This window comes from Ammospiza nelsoni, chromosome 1 (genome assembly GCF_027579445.1).
Source record: "Ammospiza nelsoni isolate bAmmNel1 chromosome 1, bAmmNel1.pri, whole genome shotgun sequence".
Classification (NCBI taxonomy): domain Eukaryota; kingdom Metazoa; phylum Chordata; class Aves; order Passeriformes; family Passerellidae; genus Ammospiza; species Ammospiza nelsoni.
The window spans coordinates 42,569,629-42,593,149 of NC_080633.1; the positions used below are offsets into that span (position 1 = coordinate 42,569,629).

General features: G+C 35.2%; 1 protein-coding gene across 1 annotated transcript in view; it reads right to left on the minus strand.

The window, feature by feature from the left end:
* Positions 1 to 23,521, minus strand: part of TOPAZ1 (testis and ovary specific TOPAZ 1) — a 38,860-nt gene that overhangs the window by 1,502 nt on the left and 13,837 nt on the right. The window contains exons 7-21 of the mRNA XM_059486903.1: positions 21,777 to 21,883; positions 19,496 to 19,581; positions 18,656 to 18,793; positions 14,351 to 14,414; positions 13,067 to 13,218; positions 12,767 to 12,859; positions 12,354 to 12,469; positions 11,414 to 11,480; positions 10,267 to 10,441; positions 8,671 to 8,771; positions 5,493 to 5,658; positions 4,514 to 4,678; positions 3,280 to 3,483; positions 2,033 to 2,216; positions 1,186 to 1,378 (exon numbers count right to left, since the gene is read on the minus strand). Of these exons, the coding sequence (XP_059342886.1) occupies positions 1,186 to 1,378; positions 2,033 to 2,216; positions 3,280 to 3,483; positions 4,514 to 4,678; positions 5,493 to 5,658; positions 8,671 to 8,771; positions 10,267 to 10,441; positions 11,414 to 11,480; positions 12,354 to 12,469; positions 12,767 to 12,859; positions 13,067 to 13,218; positions 14,351 to 14,414; positions 18,656 to 18,793; positions 19,496 to 19,581; positions 21,777 to 21,883 (2,011 nt within the window). The remainder of the gene's footprint in view (positions 1 to 1,185; positions 1,379 to 2,032; positions 2,217 to 3,279; positions 3,484 to 4,513; positions 4,679 to 5,492; positions 5,659 to 8,670; positions 8,772 to 10,266; positions 10,442 to 11,413; positions 11,481 to 12,353; positions 12,470 to 12,766; positions 12,860 to 13,066; positions 13,219 to 14,350; positions 14,415 to 18,655; positions 18,794 to 19,495; positions 19,582 to 21,776; positions 21,884 to 23,521) is intronic.

Here is a 23,521-nt window from a genome sequence, read left to right on the forward strand (position 1 = left end):
AAAGGAGAGAGATATGTGCCCCCATCTTAATCTCACTTATGATGGAACAGCCTAAAAACTCATGAACTTCTATACCCAAAATAGCTTAAGTGTTCAGAACAAAAGGCTTTAAAGGGGATGGAGAGCAGACCAAAAGAGCTGTATTACTGGCAAGTTTGTGAAGGCTGGTGCTAAAGATCTAAACTAACAACACTACAAAATTGGTGAGCTCAGTAAGCATCAACTTTGACAGAGGCTGTATTGTTTTGTCATGAGAGGTTTTCTGGTATTAAATGTTTGGTTCTTCTTACTCAGGCTGTAGAATGTGTCTTATGCAACTCATGCTTTGAATGTGATTCAGGATTTTCTGGTGGAAAAAAAGCAGAAATCCTGAAGAACCAGGAATGGTGAAACAAGCTTGCTAGAAGTCTCCATCTCATCGTGCAGTTGGCAGAACCTAGAAGATGGGCAAACCCACCTCTCTCTAAGAGCCCGATCAAGGGAGAATGCAAGTTTTCCTTTTCAGTGGAAGCATCCATATATACAAATATGAAACCATACACAAGCTACTGTCTGCTTCAAACAAAGAGCTAATTAGATTATCAACTAAACCTTCAGCTGTGAGCAACGTGTAGGCTCTCAGTTCTGTGAAGAAAGGTATCCTAAATCAGGCATATCTCAAGTGATTTTGAAGTTATTTTATTCTCAGTGCTTTTTTATTGGGCTTTTGGAGCAAAGAAATTAAGATCTAAGGTGCAAACAGTTGGGACAGTGACCTCACAAGTTACTGTAAGGCAGACAAAAGTAAACAGGTGTTACTTCTACAGACTATGAATGAATGTGGAAAATATTTCACTCAAGAACAGCAGATGCACTCAACCAATGTACTTACCTACACCTTTATCTATGCTTATATTATACTTATATGATCATCTGCTGGGAGAAAGAAGCTAAGTGCTAATTCTTTGTAAGAATGGAGAATGTAGGTTCTGAGGCTGCAGCTTCCTCATTATCTGGTGATGCCATTGCAAAACATCTATATAAGTTAGTGTGATAGGGGAAAAATTGCTATTTCTGTGCTACTCTCTGCATTATCATCAATACAGTATTAAAAACCACAACTTGAGTTTGAAACCTTGCTGTAAATCAGTAAGGCACAGTCTGAACACAGTGGAAACTGTTTGGTAACTACTGGGACAGCCAGACCTTCTCAGCCCATTTCATATTCTCCTGCAGCCATTTTAGAGCAGATGAATGCTCCAGTCTGTAAACTTCTTCCATATTAACATTCACTGTCAAATGCTTAAGAAAAAGCTTTGGATCAGATAAATGAGCTGCCTGGATCAGCCTCTCCACTGCCTCGTGATAAGCACTGCTATTCTGAACTGTATCTTCAGATCTGTAAGGGAATTTTAACAAATATAAAATTAGGTACCATACAGGCCTATGTGTCACTTGTCTATCATTTTATACAGGCAGGAAAATGACAAAAACATTAAAATAATGCCTTGTATTTTTCGCTGATAAATATTATGCTAATTTCTAGACAGATTACATTACTGTTCTGAAGAATTAAAAAGTTATAGAAAGAGTATTTTTAACATCTTTAATGGTAATGAAAAATAGTAAGCTTTAATACCAGTGCAAAGTAGCTCTGCAATATTCACAGCACATTTAATGAAAATAAAAGTCTCTGGGCTGGAAGATTCAGTAAAGGAATGCAAACCATTTAATGAACTGGATATACCAAGAATTCACGTACATGCTTGAATCCATAAGGTTCACTCAGTTTTGGCATGTAATTACTTTTGGAACAAGGCTGTGCCTAAGTGACATGCCTACATTTTTTGCAAAAGCAGAACTTACTATTTAAGAAAACAAACAGATATATACAGTAGCATACACATGGGAACAAGAGATAAAAAACTTCTCACTTATCCAAGGAACAAAAGGAAGAGATGTATTCTTTGAGAAGGATAAGGAAATCAAGATCTATTACTTACATGATCACATGAATAAATACAATCAAAATGGTACATATCTGACAACAAACCTTTTCAGTATTATTTGAAGAGTCTGGCTAGTAGTCCTTGAACTTTGAATATCACTGGCATTTGAAACAAGAAATATCTCAATGGCCAACAGCATCTCAACTTCAGACAGGTAAGAGGGAATCTTCAGAAGTCTGTGATATAAATTTCCCTGCAGCTCTGGGTAGCAACCCAGTGATAAAGCATCTGAGAGTAAATGCAGAAAATGAGGAATTAGGATTGCCAATACTGAACACAGATCTCTCTTCTGTGTGACTAAATGTGGAAAAACCCCAACCCCAAAGCCTTAATGGATTTTACTATTTCACCTATGAAATGGCCTGACTGGAGAACACAGCACACAGCATTCACACTAATATTCACAGTTGTAAAATGTTGAGATTTTTTTTCAATGAGTTGTATCAGCTATGATTAAAAAGCTGCGTCAGAAGTCTGGAGACAGCAAGTCTGTGATAACACAAGTACAATTTAGGCAGGTCAGAACAGAAGCTGTTAATCATGGTCAAAGTGAGAGAACATTTGAACAGCATTTCCTGCTTTGTTCCCCTTTCTTCTGTCAAGTGATCCCAGAAGCCCAACACAGCATTTCAGGAGAAAAAAAAAAAAGAGCTGAGGAAAAACTCTAATTCCAATGTTAACAAAACTAAGTATCCATGCCAGAAAGGATGGTCTCTTAAAGAAGTCTGCTAACCACAATGATTCTAAGACAAAATCAAACAGTAAATAATGTGACTGTATGGAGAGACCCTCTGCAGAATGGCTCATCCAGTATTATCTTAGCTCAGAAATGGAGAGTTGAAAACAATTACAGACTATCAGTTTTTAGCTGAAATGAATTTTCTTCTAGTTGGGATAAAATAATTAGCTAGACTTCTCAAATCTTAAATATTAATAATTTTACCACCATAGAGATGCTGGTACACTTCTAGAGAAAAGTATCAGGAAATCTAATTTGCCTAGATGAAAATGTGAAGATGATGCATTTTTCAATCATTTCAGAGCTCACATACTTGAAATTCTGGAACTGAATGTAAAAACTTAATTTATCACAATTACATTTATTTCATGCCAGATAGTATGCACTCTTTCTTATTTTCAATTCACCATTTCCTAATAAGTATTTTTGGTTACAAATAAATTCCGGAGAGTGACACAGAAAGCACTGTTTTTCTTTTTACTCATACTGAAATGTTATGAGCACATTATCTAAAGAATGTAAGGGGAGCATATTATTCAAGAAGGAACTTACTTTTGTAATAGGTCCTAGCTTTGGACCATAAAGAACTTCTTCCCAAAGCTGTGATTAATCCTCTAAGTAAAACAAAATCAATAGCAATTTTTTTGGAAAGCATGAAGTCTACTGCAGAAGATGAGACCCCAAGGTTCTTGTTCTCAAAACAGGCATTTATCAGCTTGTTAAAAAGGCAGCTGTATTGAGAAGCATCTATAATATCTGAAATGAAATTAAAAATATTAACTACTGAATTAATGAAAATGCAAATCTAGTTGAAGGATCATTTTCTCAATCAGTACCTAAATCAGAACTCTTGCCCCTATCAGCAAGATGGAACAAGGTTGGGATAACATGAATGCTTTATTCATCAAAAGTCTTTTCATACAGTAGTTCGTTCACATTTTGAAGGACAAGTGTTAAGGTTCAAGTAACAATTTGCTGCCAAAACCAATAGAATCACATAAAAATACATTCACTTGCTCCAGCCTATAAATACAATCTTCATCTGATCTCTCAGATTTAAGATTTCCACCAATAAAAACCTCCTTGGTTTTCTGCTTCTACTCTTACTCTGAACTGTCACCTTTTTGGCAGGACTGAACAGCCTTGTTGTATTTACCTCATAACTTGAAGAACTAGGTTCCTTTCAGTATTGTCTAAAGTAGATGGTTTTCCAACCAATTTCTCCTAAAATATCTAGAAGTGGCAGTAGGCTGAGAGACCTACACACAGGAATCAGCTGAGGTTTCCTCAGTGGAGCCTAAGTAACTACATATCTCATTTTGAAGTACTCATCCAAAATTTGTCAGATAAATTGAGCCTGACAGAGCAGTTGGTTTTTAACATGGTACATAAGAGATGCTTAGGTTAACCAGCTCAGTTAAAGAAAAAAATCCCCACCTCATTCACCTGAAATTAAGATAAAATAAAATTAAAATATTCCTATTTTATCTCGCTGTATAGACTGTACAGATCCTTAAAAAATTAATGAGTCTTTCTGTTGCCCTGCGTAGTAACTGAGCAAAAGAGGACGGGTGTGTGTGCACATCCAAGAGTGTGTGCACAAGTGCAGCAAGAGCTGCAGAGCACAACACATATTTAACTGACACTATACTCTTTGGAAAACATAAACAGGCTTGTATAAACCCATCTTACTTCAGCAAATTTAGTTAGAAAACAATACAAGAACAGCACAGAATCATCTGTTAAATTTTTAGCTCTTTACACAATTATCTTTTTCTTTACTTACCAGAATGTTTCTGCAAACCCGGTAAGTTCTGCAGAACTTCAAATGCCTGCCTGTACAAACTCTTCCTCAAGTATTTGTGCACTATTGCACATAACAGATTATGTCGATTGAGGATGTCCATTTTATCACAGGGCCACAATGGTGCATCTGTGATCCACTCTGACTCTGTGGCAAACAACAGTGCAGTGTTATTTCTAGGAACTGGAACTTCTGATGTTGAGACTTTGAGCCATTAAGAATGTACTGTAAATTGTACCATGACACAAACTTCAGAACTGCACAGGAAGTGCAGCTTGACTTATTAATAATTTGTTTCTCATGACCAATATTCCTTAGACTGATTCTCTGAACTGTTATATTGCAAATCATCCCTTTTGTGAAATATCACTGCAGTAAAATGGACTTTCAGTGGCATATATGTATGTATGTATGTATCAATGTACAGCTATAAAACTGAACAGCAAATTTACATCCTCAATATCACTTTACAGCATACATTCTATTATTTTTACTTCTGAATTTCTTCTATTTTCAGCAGATCAGAGTGCCAAAAAGCCATATGTAATAATTGCATAAATATCGTTCTGTTCTAAAGCAATTATACTAAAAGAGGATCCTATGAGGTGCAAAGGAACATTGCATGGACCCAAGCCAGAAATTTGACACTGAATGTCCCCTAGTTCAAAGGAAAACTACACTCCCAGCATGGGACAGCATCATTTTCCAAGCTGCACTTCTCCTTCATTATGGCAGATTTTTAGGTAGAATGGTGTTGATACTGTGAAAGCATCTGAAAAAATTAGCTGTAATATTTCTTATACATATAAAGAAGAACATTAACCAGTAAGATGATCACCTTTCCTTTGCCTCAGTATTATTGACTGTATTTAGTAACACAGACCAGCTTGTAACTTTTATCTGAAATCTGTCATAGAAGTGAACTGTTCAAATTTAAGCCAAAATTTTAAGACAGGCTTACCTCTCAATACCCTTGTTGCTCCATCCAAATGTCCAGAATAAAGATAGATTTCTGCGGCTTTATTAACAATCTGACATCTGGATGCTGACTTCCCTGCACCTACAAGTCCTTTCAAGAGTGTAAAATCTATCTGCAGCTCATGCAGTTTATCCAAAACCTTCCTTCCCTGGTGTAAGAGGGAGAGGGAAAGAGGGAAGGTCAGAGAAAGCAATGGTATCAGTGAACACAGAGTATATTTATATAAAATATAACAGACTTAATTTGGTGACACAGATTTATAGGTATCGATGCAGTTACCTGTTCCAAACTGAGTCAGGGGTGAAGTCTAGTAGAATTTCAAATGAAGAATTTAGGGTTTTTTTACTATGTAGATAAAAAACTCTACCAACCTATTGTCGAAGAGTTCCCAACACACTATTACCCATAACATTATTTCTACTATATAATGTTCAATACAGTATTTTTAATATATTTTGTAATTTATTTTTATGTGCTTACTTTGGTTTAATATTTTTAATTTTGATTTCATTCAGTACTACACAATCTAAAAAGATCATACAGAGAATTTTCATTTTGCAGCAGAGACGTAATTGTTAAACTGAAATAATTACTCCAGCGTAAGTCAAAGAAAACACTGATGATTGTAAGCGGCAGGACTATAAATGGGAAGAAGCTGGGCCTATCTGGCCAACACTGTAACAACCAACAACTTTATCATCACATTCCAGATTGGTATTTAGACGGGTTTTCTTCAGAAACTTCATCTTAACAACTTTTTGGCTGTTTGTTGCATGTTTTTTTGAAGTACATCTGTTTTATGAAGTTTCCTTACCTCTTACAAAGAAAATTCTCTTCAGGACCAAGCAGCATACATATTTTACCCCCAAGAGCCACCAAAGCTCTGCAATAAAGGGGTTTGATGTTCATGAAGGAAAAATGATATGAAAAGCACATTTTGAGTTTCAGGCAGTCCAAAATATTCATAAAACAGCACAGGGCATGTCCTAAAGCCAAAATTAACTTGGGCAGAGCAGGAAGAGCAAATTCATTACTATCTTACTTTCTTGACTACCTTTTGGGCAAAAAAGACATGGACCAAGTAGATCCTAGTCCATCAGCCCAGGATTAGGGATTTATCTGATATATAATGGAGTGAAACAGGTAGAGAGAGGTAAGAATGACAGCTTCCTGAAGCAGAGATAAATTTGGGATCTGCCAGTTTTGATAAAAATCATTCAGAGCAGAACCTCATTCACACTCTAATATGGTGAACACAGGTTGTCTACAAAGCTTTTTGAGGATCTTGGTCAGTAATCTCTTGAGAAGTAGGTTTGATACTAACACAACACTCTCAAAGAAATAAAGATCTTTTGCTATAGACATGAAAGAAATCATAGTACTACTTTTAGTAACTCATGTTGTACAAGAATAACACTATATGTGCTTCTCACACATTAGGAGAAGAAATTAGGATATGAAGATGAATCTCCTTGAAATATCAGGGGTTATGCAATCCAAGATGAGGCTCTCCCTTAAGATGGACTGGAAAACAGCTAAAATGCCTGAAGGCACACAAACACTATATGCTGAAGAAGAGAGCCAAAACCCAAGCCAAACGAAACTCTTCAGTGGGCATGTGAGCACTGCCACTCCTCAATGGCAAGAATTTAGATTCTCTCTTCTGTGGTCAGGAGTAGCTTAACTGCTCTAACTGCTAAGTTTTATGGAACAAAAAACCCTAGAGTTCTGGTGCAGTATTATTCAAGTGCTAATGCAAAGACCCCCTCTCCTTCCCTTTACTCTTAAACAGTACCACACTGTGCTGCAGTTCGAAAGGAACCTGCTGAAGACCATTCAACTCATGAAGGTAATGCTGCAAAATTAATGGTTTATCAGAACAGGCATCCTGTCTCTAGACCAAGCACCTCTAATATATATCTCCTTGGCTTGACCCTGGAAACAGACTGAGCAGTGGACAGGTTTTTTATATAACAGAATTCCTGAAGGGCATCCCCGAGAGACAACTGTACAAAAGACAATTTAATTCCTCGATGTGAACTACGAAGGGTTCCCTGATGGTAATTTGCACAGAAAAGCCAACCTAAAACTTCAAGAGACAAAAGGGGACTGAGAGCATTTCCTTCTGTTCATAAAAATGTATGCTAAAAATCATCCTGTATGGGATGACAAACATCCCTAAGGGCTTGGGGATTGACCAAGGGGGGAGAATTCATGGGATGCTACACATCCCACTACAGCATAATTATTAGCGGAAAGGACCAGGCACAAATTCAGAATGGGATCACTGACCAAAACACAATCTAAAATGACTGGGGGTTAATATTACTTCTTATGCTATCACTTTTCATGTTACTTTCTATAAGAGATCGAGTTTGGTATGCACTGGTTCCTTCCAGGAAGAAGACAAATTTAACATTGAAATGGATCTTACTGCAGTGAAATTATGACCAATACTGCCTGGAGCATAAGGAATGTAAAATATCCAGTCAAAAGTCTAGTCTCTTAGCCCTGGCTCTGTGTAATGTTTGATAGCAAAGATTTGATTGTAAAGGTATTTCTTTGTGACCACTGGAGTTTTACAAGACTCACGGAACTTAGATTCAGTGGAAGAAAAGCACTTCAGCAGTTCTGGGGAGCAGGGAGATGACCAAGCACAGACGTGCTATACTGACTTTCTGTCTTCCTGGCCTTATCCATTCTATTTGAGGTCAGATGCAGAAGCACCAGTGCAGGAAATTGCCCAAACTTCTCTAAATGTCACTTCAGCTGGGAGGTCTCAGAATACAACATGATTGCCAAGTGGAAGAAAGTAATGTTTCTGGGAAATAACGCCATCAGCGCCTCACCTCAGAATCTCAGGAAGGCCTGTCTCTTAGTTCAGATTCAACCTCAGCTCAGAAAAATCACAAAATGAACATGAGCAATCAGTTTCTAGGTTGTAAGACCAAGTTATGACAGGCTCCATAGAAGACTACTGCTGAGAAAGCCACGATAAATGCGTTGGTCCAGCTGGACAGTTAGAAAGTGCTAAGACAGCAGGGAGGCAGGTGGCACACCCAGTCATTCCACCAGAGAAGCTAGAGTTTAATATCCAGAACAGAAATTGCTAATTCTTTTTCTCTTTTTCTTCCAGTCAGGCTTCTGTAGAACTGCATACCTTTATCCACTGCAGTACTTTGTGATACGAATACATTACGCTTATCCCAGTTCTTCCAATGAAAAGGCTGTCTGCTTTATTATGCTGGGAATTTTTCATTACTGGAAAGAAAAAGAATAAGACTTATTTGTTTATTTATTTAACATGTAAATGCAGTTTTAAAGAAATTACACATTTCAAAAACACAGTAATTGTGAAAATACTAAATGCATTTTTCTAAAATGTTTGCCATTGAAAGCAGCAACTTCCTAAGTCTTAACATCAGAAGGAGAGTAAATAACTATAGTTTATTCAGACAGTATTTCATAGTAGTCCAAGTCATCCATAAAATGACTGGACATGTGATGGCATAATTTAGTAGCATCATTACTTGTAAAGTAAGCTTTACATTTTATGGCACTATGAAGAAATGATGGCAATTGCAGAACTGAGTAATTACAACCTCTTTGGAAGCACTTAGAATTTTTGAGCAGTGGTCTCAAAATAGGGTGTGAGTACAACAATCCATTCAGCTGTGGGAAAGAAATATTTTTTGTACTATTAGAAAATAAAAATAAGTAAAATACTTTCAAATACATTGTTTATTTAATATTTAGCTCGTATTTGTAATTCCTGTTTTTGTGTACGGTTTATAGAGAATTTAATATTTTGGAGTAGTAGCACATGTATATAACATATAAATAAATAAATTGTGGGTCACTGCTCAAAAATTTTTTACTGATGGAGGTGCCTATCAACTGGGAGACCACTGCTCTAGGAAAGACAGACTAAGTTCCAAGCTCCAACAAAATCTTCTCTTTCTGTCACAACTTGAAGCTTTTTTATGATATGAAAGTCTGTGGTCAGAAAGGACACGTCACATATCTGGAATAAATATTCATTATGTTTTAGTAGATAATACAGGTTGAAAAATATCTAAGTAATCCTTTGCAAAACGATTTAATATTCCACTGACACTTTACCAAGCCTCAGTAATCTGCAAACTCATTAGGAAGAATGATACAGATATGCAAATGAAGGGGCATAGGGAGGAAAGAGGCAAGAAAACCTGCCAGAACCATTAAAACATTGGGTTCTCAAGCACCCAGCCCTTGCAGAAACCATTGATTCTTTGGAGAATAAAATAATTCTTAAAATCCAATTTACTAAAAAAAAAAAGGTAAAAATTATATACACGTTGTAAACTGTTCAATGTGTCTTAAAACACACAAGCATATATATACTTACAGCAGTAAAGCTTATTTATGCTATTAATATGATGTAACATTTTCATGTGACACTTTACATGAAAATACTGAAATACATTTGCTGTTGTTCTTAGCATAGGCCATTTTTACTGAAATATCATGAATTCTGGGCTCTCTTTTTGATTTCACAAAACTCTACTGCTCCTCCTTCTGAATCTTCCTTATGTGTAAGCATTTTATTTCTACTGGAAAACAGCTTGTACTGAACATTACAGCTGACAGTATTTACACCTCAAAAGATTCAGAATATTGTAACATAAAATTAACTAATAATCAGAAAATGATATGAATTAATTTTTTATCTCTTTTAAAACCTCTACGAAAAGCACTTCTTGCATCTTAATTTTACCTATATCAGCAAAATCACAAAAAGGGACTCCTGGTCTGTCTGCCTCAGAATCCTTGGTTAGAATTTCAGCAATAGATAAAAACAATTTCTGAAGATCCTCAAAATGTTCACATCCAGTTCTTGCATTAAGATACAAAGCTCCCAGCTTGGTCCAATCCCTTTTTTCCTTGCAGTGCTGAAAAGGAGGTAAAGGATAAATATAAGCAAACCCGATTCCAGAAAACCAAACCAGAAAATAAAGTGAAATTTGAGATATGTACCTGGGATAAGACTTAAAGGAGAAAAAATGCAGATGAAATGCTACTGCCAAGAACATTCATGGTCATATGGCAGTTACATGTTGCCAAACTTGCATGGACTGATAATTACTTCTATCCCTCAAGAAATTAAATTCCTTTTTTCATGTCATGACCCCAATTGAGAAAGCTCATAACTTATTCATCCTATTTAGGAACTGGCATTTATTCAGTATTTTTTTTCCCATGATGCATGCTGAGTTTATGGTTATTTTCTATATGAATTAGTCTTTTGCTTGCCAGATAACTTGATGACTTTGGTGTTAAAGGAGTAAAAAAATCAGTACTGTTTTTTCCCTTTTTATATTTCAATCTCTGGATCTACACAGTATGTGTGATAATATGCAAACTATATTAAAATTGTGCATAATGAGTAATCTGACCTTGAACATGAAAGACACAAGCATCCAAATAAAGAATGTTTTACAACATTTTCTTATTCTTTAAAGTTTTGCTCAATGTTGTCAATTGCTTTGACAATTTTCTTATCTATTTTTATACTAGATATGAATTCTATCTGCCAAATATTGTATTAAATAAATTTTTGGTGAGGAGTGATGTACCACTACCAGTTACAAGCACAACAAATGTAAAGCAGAGGAAATAATTGCTTAAGTTACAAAATCTTTCAATTTGATGCAAAATGAAGATAAAAAACTACAAGTATGTAAATCAAAAGACTGACATTACAGAAGGGCCAAAGACATTTTCTCCTGCATGTTAACTCTTTCCACACATGGCTTTGCATAAGCTCACTATATTTGATAATAAAGCTCACTAATAAAAAAATCTATAGAAATTGCTATTTCATGTAGGTTTTAAAGAAATCATGAAGAATGCACATACTGTACCTGAATTTCAGCCACTGCTAAGTTGAAGTCAAAAATCCATGTCTTTTCAAAATATCTTTCCTTAATTCTTCCATATGAAAAAAAAAGAATACTTGAATTTTAACATCCTATTGAACAATAAATTATCAAATATGAACATTAAATAGATGTGATTTTTGATCCTATTTGCTTCACATTATATAAACTGCACACTGGAAATGCTCATTTAAAATCTTGCCAAGGGAAGTTAGCGATGTATTAAACAAATAATTGAGCAGAGCTATTTTCACAGATGCTGCGTATTTGGTTTCCACTAAGAATCAAAGGTATGTTTATGAATCACAAATTTAGTTTCTCAACTTTTTTGTTTGTGTATTTGAGGCAGATGATACAAAAATGAAAAAGGATCACAATCTGGTTCAAGAGATGGTTCAAGTATTAGCAGTTTTTGAACAGATTTGACGTTTTGTCCAGCATATCCCAGCAGTACTCAAAAAATGACCCTCCTCCCTAGCAGTGTTGGCACAAATGTTTATGTAGTCACACTGTAAAGGAAACTAGAAAACTACTTCAGATTATAAGTAATCCTAGAAGGGTTGTTTATTGCAGAAGTACCATTTGCTGAAGTGGGTAAAAGATATATTAATATTATAAATTATATATTATACCACGATGTTTCTAATTTGGCTAGCTATATGAACTATCACAGCTGGCAGCAAATTGTACAATGGTGATTGATATGGAAAAACTAATAATTGTGGTCAGAATCTAAATTTTGATTTAACAGTGCTTGGTCTTTAAAACACAGTAGATTGACAGCACTTTAAAATACAATTGGGCATGATATGATAGTATTTTCATTCAACACATCTTTTAAGGATTCCACATAAATTTATAAAAAATAGATGCTGAAGAAGGAGCTAAGCAGCTATAATTAGAGAATGGCTCCTTAAAGACATACCTGGACTTTATGTTCAAGACAGTACTCATTTCCCAACTGGAAACTTGCAACTGGCGAAGTAACTTAATAATGTAGTCAAAATGTTCTAACTCAAGGAACATACCAGCATCAATGAGCTGTAATATCAAACAAGGTAAGAAAAGTAAGCATATTAAAAGTTGTGATGACTTAACGTATCTTCAGAGGTAAATGGCAAACAACATTGGGAAGAATACATTGCAGTGAATCTCAGTCAAAAATGAAGGAATAAATGAAAACCTATACCACGAATTCAGCTACTCACAATAACATTTTTCATATTATTTCAGTACTGGTTTTTAAATTGATATATCTGAGTTTTCAAACAGGCAATATGTGTAAACACAGTATTCAGAAATTCCAACAAGCAGCAGTAGTACAAATGAAACTCATACCTTACAGAAGGTACTGATTAATGTAGGCACAGCATTTCTTATATTCAAAGAAGCCACATGCTCAAAAACTTTCAGAAGAACTTCTACAGCTGGCTAATATAGACAAAAATAGCACATTCAGTTTTTCAACTCCCTTCAATTAGAAAATGTAGAGATTTTGTAATAAGGTATTCTGAATTACTCCCCTCACCCAAGATTTAAGTACCAGAGTAAAAACAAACTTATTACTATAAATAGCATAGTGCTCAAAAAACTGAAATTATGAAACTAAGATTTAAAAAATATTAGAAAGTCACCTACCAGTGTCTTGATTTGTACAATTACATTCAATATCTGAAATACTTCCGGCAACAAACAGTTGTTGAGCAATGAAAGAAGAAGATCATTCAGCACTTCAGAAGCAAAATCTATACCAGGAGTAACTTCTTTGTAATACTGCACAAATATCTGGACTGAAAAAGCAATTAAATTGAATTTCACTTTGGGGTTAACTGATGCTAACTATTTAAACAAGTTATTTCCTTACATTTTAGACACAGTGTAATGATGCTTAATTATCCAAGATATTGTGGAATAGGGATAGGAGAAATATGAATGAAAGGATCCAGCTTGAATACAGAGTTAACCTTTCCAGAACCAAACTGACTATTCTGAAATATGTTGTATCATTGAGCTGAGCACTGTAAGCTCGGTAGGTTCCCAGCAAGTTCAGCTGATTTGGTGCAGCACAAGAAGAATGCACAAACCCAGGTTAGATTTGGTACATGCATCAAGGTAGTAAGGCCTTTCCAGACAGGAAGCTCTAGGAAGTGCTGTGTTACAGTGGATGGTCTTACAACCTGTTTCAGTGCCACCCTTCCTTGACAAATAAATACTGTGGCCTGCTGGCCTCCAGTGTTACCCACATTAAAACACTCATGTTCAGCATGGAACACTGCAGCACACGGAACAGCTGAATTCCCCATTCTCATTCTAGTACACTCTAAGAGGCTTTCAAAACCTTAAAGACTGCTCAGGACCGGTGTAAAAGAAATCACTGTCCAGAGTAAAAACAAAACAAAAGCCCTTTCTGACTGAACTCAAAAGCTCAGATGGGCCTGAATGAACTGCAGTCCCTAAAATGTGTTAATCATAATCCTTTGCATACATGGTGTAAGGACTAAACTAAATCTGTTGGGGATGGGTGCAGTAGCAACACTTAATTTCAAGAGCTTCCATTCTCACCTTTTTGGGTTTCTGATGTTTGGCCACGATGTTCAAAAGCACCTTAATAAAATCTAGGTTCTGTTAAACCTCCTACCTGCCCTATTGACGTATTTCTACTCCCAAATCTAGTTACAGTCAGATATATTCATTTTATAAAGAAGTAAGATTTCTAAGAACCTCCTGAGCTAAGTGCTTATCTAAAATTCTAGCCTTACTGGGAAACAGAACCACTAAAACACAGGTATTGAATGTATTCTTTAATTTGAAGAACTTTTTATTCACTGCTGAAGTGGCAGTCATTTCTCTTTTGACAGCCTAATTAATTTGCTTAAATAAGCAAAGTAACAAAGATCATCAACAGCTACTGCTATACCATACCTGCACGTTTTAGGAGGCCTGATTCTTTGATACTAATGTATGTCCTAAGAATTGCCATGCAAATCTGTAAAAAAAGAAAAAATTATAGTAAAATGTAACTTCAGTTTATGTTGAACAAAAGAACTACTCACAAGCATGAGTTCTATTCTATAATGAGCTTTACATTACTTCCATGTAAGCCATACATACTGATAAATGATTTAAGAAGGTAATGGGGTCTGTAGGCAAAGGCTCTGTCAAATGGCCAGCAAATCAAACTGAAAAATAATGCAGATGCAACGTTTGGGAAAGAGGCTGCTGGGACCACAAATGTTTGCATGTGTATGTATATACTATAATAAACAAAAAAAAGAAGAAAAAAAGAAAATTTGACAATGCAGTTACTTCAGAGCTAGCATTAATGTGGCAGACTGTAAACCAAGAAAGGGAAGCAAAAATGTGAAAGTGAAACATGATAAGTAAAAATTCCATGAAACTACCAACTAAGAAATCAAAAAATCATCCAGAAATTAAGCTGGTAACACCAATTGTCACAAAGAATCATTCATAAGGACACAGAACAAAAAGCTCAGAACTAACTTGATTTAATGAGCCATTTCACCACAGACTGAAGTGACTAAAAAAAAATCCACACCTAGATATTTTAATGTTATTTAGTATTGGAACATTCTTGTCTTAACATCTTAAGCTGTCAGCTTTGTGATACTTACACATTTTACATATTTACATACTTACACTACTCCATCTCTGCAGATGAAGAAATAAAGACTACTGATGTTATATCTTAGAATTCCAAGTTCAGGAAAACCCCCACCCCCTTTTAGAAATTCTCTGTCTCTTCTAGAACATTTACAGTCTTTCTGCACAACAGTGTAAACTGGTCATATTTAATACTATTTTGTGAAATAGTTAAACATCAAGAGACGGAAAATGCCCTAAATTAGTAGTCATGGTAATATATAACTGAATCAGGTTTACTTTTACATGCAACTTCAAAATGACACAGGATTTACTCATGAAGTTCATTATGCAGCAAATTAATTATCATCAAAGCACTGGTTTATGGCCAAGACATCTTATTTTAAAGCCATTAACCTGTTTAGAGCATCAAGCCAAAGTATACAAAAATTATACATCTAAGTATAAATAAAGCTTATTGTTTTTATTTGGAAGTAGTATTGCAATGTTGAGCTATATTCCAAGATATACCTTTCAGAAAATCATGTCATATTTTTGATCATTAATTTATGTGAAGTGTCACTTGGGAACAGGTTAACTCACTTAATCCAAATCTAAACTCCCAGGTGGCTGAGGGCATTTCCAGAATAAACTTTAGCTTACAGTAAGGAAATTAGTTTGCTTTCTTATGGAATCAATTTTTTTCCTTCTTTGGACTGACTCCCAAAAAAGGTCAAGATTGCATCTGGAGCTCTGTCTGTTCCAAGTATTGGTGAAATTGCTTGGACAACCACTTGCAGTAGTATTCAATCACGGGACATGCTGTATTACATTAATAAAAGAAACTAAATGTGTTACTCATTTACACCTTCTAGAAGGCTTCAGTTGATTTAGTTGTCCCAATTTTGAAAGGTGTTACTGCACCCACAGACAATGTAAAAATGTCAGAATCTTTAAATTTTGAGTTAGTTGTAATAGATTTTAAATGTAGGTACATGAAAGAGATTATTCCTCTTTTCAAAAGGCAGCATATATCACACTATTCTGTCATGTCAGTTGTTTCCTGACTCATTTAATATGACAATTTAATAAAATCATAATAAAAGCCTCTGTGTTTTATAGCACCAACCAACCAACTCTCCACTAAGAGCATGGTCCTACTACAATAACACAGAGGTGCTTATTCAGAAGAACAAGCACAGGAATTCACTAAATACTCCAGCATCTCCCAGCCAGTGCCCATTCTGTTGTTTAAAAAGGAAGAAACCCCCATACTGCAGCCTTTATCTCAGTAAGATCAAAACCAGGATCCTTCTTACAGGAATGCTGTGGAAGCTTTGAGATGCACAATTCCTATTCAATGTGGCTGAAACTCACCAAAAGGTTCAAAGGTCATTTAGTGGTGGTTAGAGACAGAAATAAAAGACAGTGTAGAATCACATTTCTTTAGGAAGACACATTAAAAAAACAAAACCAAAATCCACCACAACAGAAGCATATATCCAAGGCCCTGAAGTTTTAAGATAACACTAATGAAGGAAGAAATATTCCTATTTTATATACTTTTTGTTTCCAGTTAGGAGGTTCACAGGATGAAGGAAAAGGAGAATATGAAGTCACAGAAAATAAAAACTTCTTCAATAGGATAGGAGTAAAAAAAAAATTAATGACTGAGGTTCACGAAGAGAAATAAAGGCTTGCATAACAACATGTTTTGAAACCACTTATTTAACCATGAAATGATTGCCTGTGCCACACTCTGAAATGTCATTTGAGCAAAACAATTTACTGTATTAAGCTCACTGTGTCTTGTCCTTTCACTGAGGACCATGGAGTAGAATCCAGCATCATCTCCTTTACCCTCTTCTCCATCACTGACACATATTGTTAAGACCCACCCTTCCCTTAAATACTCTTTTGTTTACTTTATCTAATACAAAACAGATTTCACTGTTTGAAAATGAAAGGCATCTTTAAAAAAAAACCCAAAAAATTGATAATTTGTACAACCTGCTGAGCTCAAGAATACGCTGATTTTCAAAACATATGATGTTTTTATGAATTCAAGCATGGCTGTGTTGTGTGATCAACTACAACTGTAAAGTGTTAAATGTTAGGAAGTTATGCTTTAAAAGCATCAACCAGTTACTTAACGAAAAAGAAAAAATGTCATTATGGGGAAAGGTATTTCTCTTCAAACACTCAGTGACTATTATCACTGAGCTCTAAGCAAATGGAGTATCAGTCTGCATTAACAGAGATTTATTCCTCCTGGAATAAATGATCCTGCAAAAGATCAGACGCCTTTATAGCTTCTTTACCTGTTTTTCTTTTCTGTACTTTGGTGCCACCATGAGGTGCTTGGCCTATTATAATTTTTAAATGGACAGGTCTAAAAACATAAATACATACACAAACAAACAAAACTCAGGCATACTTTTAGACTACCAAGAAAGTTTGTCTAGGTTTGGTGGGTAGAAGTTTTAAAGTCTGCTGGAGTGCTGTACCACAAGTCAAATCGAATGGAATGGATTTTTAATAGTCATAGGCAAACAATTCTTTAGTGTGCCTGTAATATAATGAAGCAATAAAAACCACAATAATTCAGATAAACTAGCTGAAAATTACAAATATTCACAACAGCCTGCCAAAGATGTATCACACTTGAGAAAAAAGGAAAAATGTTCCATATAAAATAAATACAAAAGAAAAGAGAAAACATTAAGAAAAGTAAAACCAAATTACACTGATGTATTTTAAAAATTTGGACACAGTATATTTAAGATATCAGGAAGATGGACAAGCTGCTTTAGGTGTTAATTTTTCTAGCAATCATGTCTAACAGGTTACCTGCAAGTAATTTTTTTACATTTTGATTCAGAAATTTTTTACTTACTGACATCAATGATAAAATTGCACTCATACCAGTAAGATGGTAGGTAAGAAATAAATCTTGTAAGACCTGATGAGGACAAGTTAGTCATTTGTTATTGGTTACCTGCTTTGATGTTTTTATTTACTTTCAGTTAGCTTACGAAACTTTCATACAGCAAATTTCAAAATCTTTTTACTTGTCAGTACAACTAGCTTGCCTTGCACATTTCTTGGAAGCATTAAACTCAAAATGCCTCTCTTAAATGATCTGAAAATGATTTGAAAATTTGCCCATCATTGGAAAACTATTCTTGCTTGCAAATATTATGAGAATTGCTGCTCTATTTAAGGAGATTACAGCATCTTAAAACAAACACGCCTACTGTTGCACCAAATATGCACAAGGTAATATACCACAGATGGCTTTTGGCCTTAAAAGTACATACAAAGTCTTTGCACAGGTTTGCTTCAAGTCTCTGATGCCCAGGATAGAAATGTCTCAGAATCTGCTACTCTGTATTTGTACAGCCTAATTACTGATGTATGTTAAAGCACCCACTAGTTCAAAATTACACCATGTTTAAAAAAAACTTTAGAAGATCTTGGGAGGAAGAATTTCTCAACAATTTTTTCATCCATCATTCTCTGATTGATTACTTACTTTCCACATATAAATGAACAAAGGAGATGATGCTTTGGTTTTAAAAAGTGTTCACATTTAGAATATTTTCTCTACTTCACTAAATACTTTACCTTTTCATCCCCTTGTCCTGGAACATGACAGAACCAACATTTTGTTCTTTCACACCCACGTGAAGTCATGAAATAATATCTGCAGTATTTACGGGGCAAGTTAAGTGCATCAAGGATCTGCTGGACTGAATGAGAAGCCTGGAATAAAATAAAATTACAACAAGCAGAAAAAGCCAAATAATATTTCTTGAAAGGAAACATGGTCTTTGTTTTTTTAAAATTTAAAAATATCTACAAACTCTAAACAAAAGCAGAAAATGTGATCTACAATTCAGCCTCTGAAACAACCCTCACCTCTCTACTGTACTTGCAGCATTTCTAAGATCAGTCCCTTGCCATATCACATTACTGTCTAATACAACAAAAGCCTGTCTTGAAGACCACAAACAGGGATAATATAAGAACTGCTTAATGAGATGGACAATGAGTAGAGAGGAAGGAGAAAGGTGACAAGTTCCTGGACAGCTCTGAGTCATGATCTGAGAATTCTGGGGCATCAATTTCCTTAACCCTTTTCCAGCGCCCAGCATCATGGATAAAGCAGGCTGTGTTGAACATGTGAAACCTTGTCTGCTTTTCAGTTCTATGAACACCAATAAAGCAAAAATAATTATTTGATTTTGCTTAAGCTGAAAACAGAAATCAAGAAAAATTCACTGTGAATAGCAGCCCCTTCATCACTGATTTTGTTCTTGTAAATTATACTTACTCAGTGATAGCATCTTTAAAGGCGTAAAAATATAAACATATACAGATTCACAGTTTGTGACTTGATACATGGGGAACTGTCTAAATAGCCATAAGAAATTTAGTGCCAAAGGCAAAGATTTAACAACTCACACTTGCATTTTTCTCCATCTTCCATGGCTCGAAATCTCCACAATTCTTCAATGGCAGTGAAGTACTTCTTCTCGAAGATTTGTAACCTAAAAATTAGGATGAGGGCACAAATCACATAATAAAAATGAATCATATTGAAACCATTCTCATTTATCTTATTTTCCTTTATATTTATAGTTCCTTCAAGTCACAGCAATGATTAATGAAAATTTGATTAATGCAGTCTAAAGCCAGTAATTTAAATTACAGTTTTCTTAATTATCCTAAAAGTGAGACTTTACAAAAACTTTAAGAGTAAGCACATTTAAATTAAAAACTTCACTACTTTATCCAAGGATCCTGCTCTAACTTACAGAGATAAGAAAAGGAATAAAAATATCCAGAAGTTTTAATTTCAAAACCTACCCACTTTATCAGTAATCTTTGCATTCCAACATCACTAGCCCTAAATTTAAGCTATTTTTTCTGAACTGATAGAAAACCTTTCATATTCTTATGTTTTAAGCAATGCAAGTAGAAAGTTTAAGCCCAGTATAAGTAACTGGTTTCTTAACCATGAAACTTGGTTTTAGAACTTTAATTATTATTGAATGACAGTTTTCTTTCTTTGAAAACTGAATAATGTTAATGGAAGATAAAAGTTCAAGTTTTCAACTCCATATCTAAAGACAAATGAGAGTTTTTGAATGCCCTGCATTCTAGGATTCCCATCTGGCCCCTTCAAAGAACTGAGTGCTCAAAAGACAGGGTGCTTAGCCCCTTCCAGCAAACTAAAGTTACTAAAGAGCATCCAATAATTAATGTTCTTCTATAGACTGGTGCTAGGTACATAGTTCTTAATCTCCATGTCTTCCTAACAGATAGGGCTATCCCAGGATAGGAAGCATAGAGCACAATGTAGAACAATGAGTATTAAATGCTATGTATTGTCACATTGCAAAAACTTGTGAAGTGACGGTGGGCTGCTCAGTAAGTTCAGGATTGGATACATTTAGTATCCAATCCAAGAAAACGGCTGAGAAAAGAGCTAACCACAGCTAAAGAAAAATGCCACGGGGAATTTAATCTTTCTCCAGATTCTTGCCATCCCCAAGCACAAAGTTTTTGACCAGCTCCTTTCAAGAGTTCGCATTCTCCCTTGTTGACCGTAGGTCAGACTTGTAGGGAAGCAGGCCCTAAAGTGGAATAGCAAATCCTGCCTGCACAGTTCTGGGAATAAAAGGCTGCTTTGCCCTGTCTGTCCTAGCACAGAAACTCTTACTTTGGCAACTTTCAAATTACTTTAAGAAGGAAGACTTTGAAGAGATCTTCAGAAGGTGTACTCTGAAGGCCCAAGACATGAATAGTTTCAAAAACTGGAGTCTGAAGACATATTCAAAATGTTTTTTTTATAGCATATGCTTCTTGCACTACCTGAAAATGCTGTTAAATGACATGATGATAAAATTGTTCTACAAGCTCAGACTGACAGTACAATTTGAAACTAAACAAGAACCCCTGTCACTGATCTTAATTCAATAAATCCATGTTTATAAATAGCCATTTTAGTCAATAATTCTAAAAACAATGATTTCCAAAGCACCTGTTGCAAAGAAACAGAATGCAGTATCTATCCACAAATAATTGATTCCTATTTTTCTCTATCTCGTATGCCAAATAAACCATACATTTATGCAAGGCTAAATGTCAGATTTGTTATGTGCAGTGACTCCAGTTCCATTATGATTTCTCGGGTGGCACAGATATCTGTCCCACATGTGAAACAGACTGGGTCAACAAGAAGTGCTACTTATGAAATCCATATAATTATTTGATCCAGTCTAGTGAATGCCTCAAAACAATTTGAATTGGCATAAACAACAAAGTTCTGACCTTCAGCAAGGTGGGCAAACCACTTCAGCAAATCTTACTATGAACAATCAACCAACCCAATCTTCAGTCACATTCTCTGACCACAAATAAAGGGAAACAAGTTACTTGCTGATAATACATGTCAAACACAATGTGTCAGACTACTAAGAACACATGCGCTCCCCCTACCATTAAAGTATCTGAGAGGCAAAAATAACAGATAGAATTATTTCTAGAATAGAATTCTGATAAAAACCCAACCCCAAACCTCTCACTAACCCACCAAGATATCTTACAGTTTTACTTTTATATATGCAAAGTAAAACTCCAGACAATATCTTCAGGAACTGAAGACAGTCCTTACGATTTCATTGACAAATAAAGCACAAATAAAAAATTATGACGGGCTCATCAACACAGCATACAATACCATTTGTCCAGGATTTCATCTCTGTAGTTCCACTGAAGATATTTACTTTTTGGTCATTCAATGGCAATCCTGATAGCAATTCACAGTTCACTTTGTATTTACAGTCACTGCTGAATATTAAAAACCAAAATTTTGTTAAAATTAGTTTAACAAAATTTAACACGGGTTTCATTCATGTACTGCATGCCTTAAAAGAAGGATTAAGTGTATAAAAGATGAGAATTTCTTCAACACTTTATGCAACACTTTATGCAACACTTCAAAACTTGCCATAAATTTAAACAGCCAGCAGTCCCAACAATTTTACTTTCATTACTCTCATTTGCCTGGTCCAATCTGATTATGACTTTAGCTGAGATTATCCTGGCCTAGCGCATGACCATAGGAAATTCAATAAATAAGTAGAAAAAGCACCAGTGAACCACTCCCTCCACCATGCTGACAAGAATATTGAGATGATTTCTGTCACCTCTGAAGAAGCATCTACTTAAGCTTAGTCTGTTACATACATATCTGCCAAAGAGTAAATCCCAAGGCTCTTCAAATTACATCTAAAGAGTCAACTGTTTTCTTTCCTAAAAACTGACTACTGGACAGAAGACTTAGGTGATTTCAAAGAGAACCCTAATAAAAGACTGTTCTGCTTTTATTCTCAAATATGTACATTCCAGAGAATTAAATGAGTAAAATGTGATGTTTTCAAAAATAAGATAAAAATATTGCTAGCAAAACACTTGGTAATCTCTTCTGTATTTGTAAACAAAGCCACAGGAAAAATATAATCCCCTTTCATGGGATCTTGCTCCCCTTCCCCCTTTCCATTAAGAATCCTGGTTCAGTACAATCCTGGTTTTAACCTGCTGGCTCCTCTGCAGACAGAGTTGCCACCTCCTATAAGGGATTCCAAATATTTAATACTTCTCATAACCAAGACAATTCAAATAGTTCCTAAACTTTAGGATGTTTTCAATATAATTTGAAATAAAAATGCTAATGTAGAAAGAAAGAAATTGCAGTTAACAAACCCAAATTTTTCAAGATGAATCTTTATTCTCATCAATGCATTTGGGTTGGTTTCCAGAGGGAACAAAAAATCTGCAGTTTTAGTTACTCATAAATTTCAAATTACCACATAAAATCTTATGCTTCCTCATGATGCTAGCCTCAGTTCTGACACAATAGGATTTTCATAGCAGTTTTCCTTCAGATTTCTTTAATCTAAACATGAAACTACACACTATTTTGTCAGGAACTGTAAACTATATAGATCTACAAGCATTTTTTTTAGTAACAGCATCACTAGAAGAGGAGTTTGCTAAATAAGAACAGCAACTATGTTTTCTTCTAGATAAAACTTAGCAATGGTAACATTTTTCAGTAAAACTAGAGAAAATAGTTCAACTCCAAAGGAAGGCCTCTTCTCTAACCACACAGAGTACTGCATTGCACAAACATAATTTGTTCAGCACAATCTACTTATTCTGTAATATATAGAACTATTTATGCTACTAAGGCAAATTTAAATGGGTACTTTATAGCAGAAGGAGGAGCTTGGAGCTCTCTAGTGGATTAACAAAAAGATGCAGTATTCTCCACTAACAGACTTCTGGCAGACTCAAGTCTGTCACAGAAATGTGAGCATGGTTGGAAAAAAAGCAGTACACTCTACTATGTCAGCTAAGGTTTCTTGGTTATTTTGAAAATTACTATGTCCTAGTTTCAGCCAGGACAGGGTTAATTTTTGC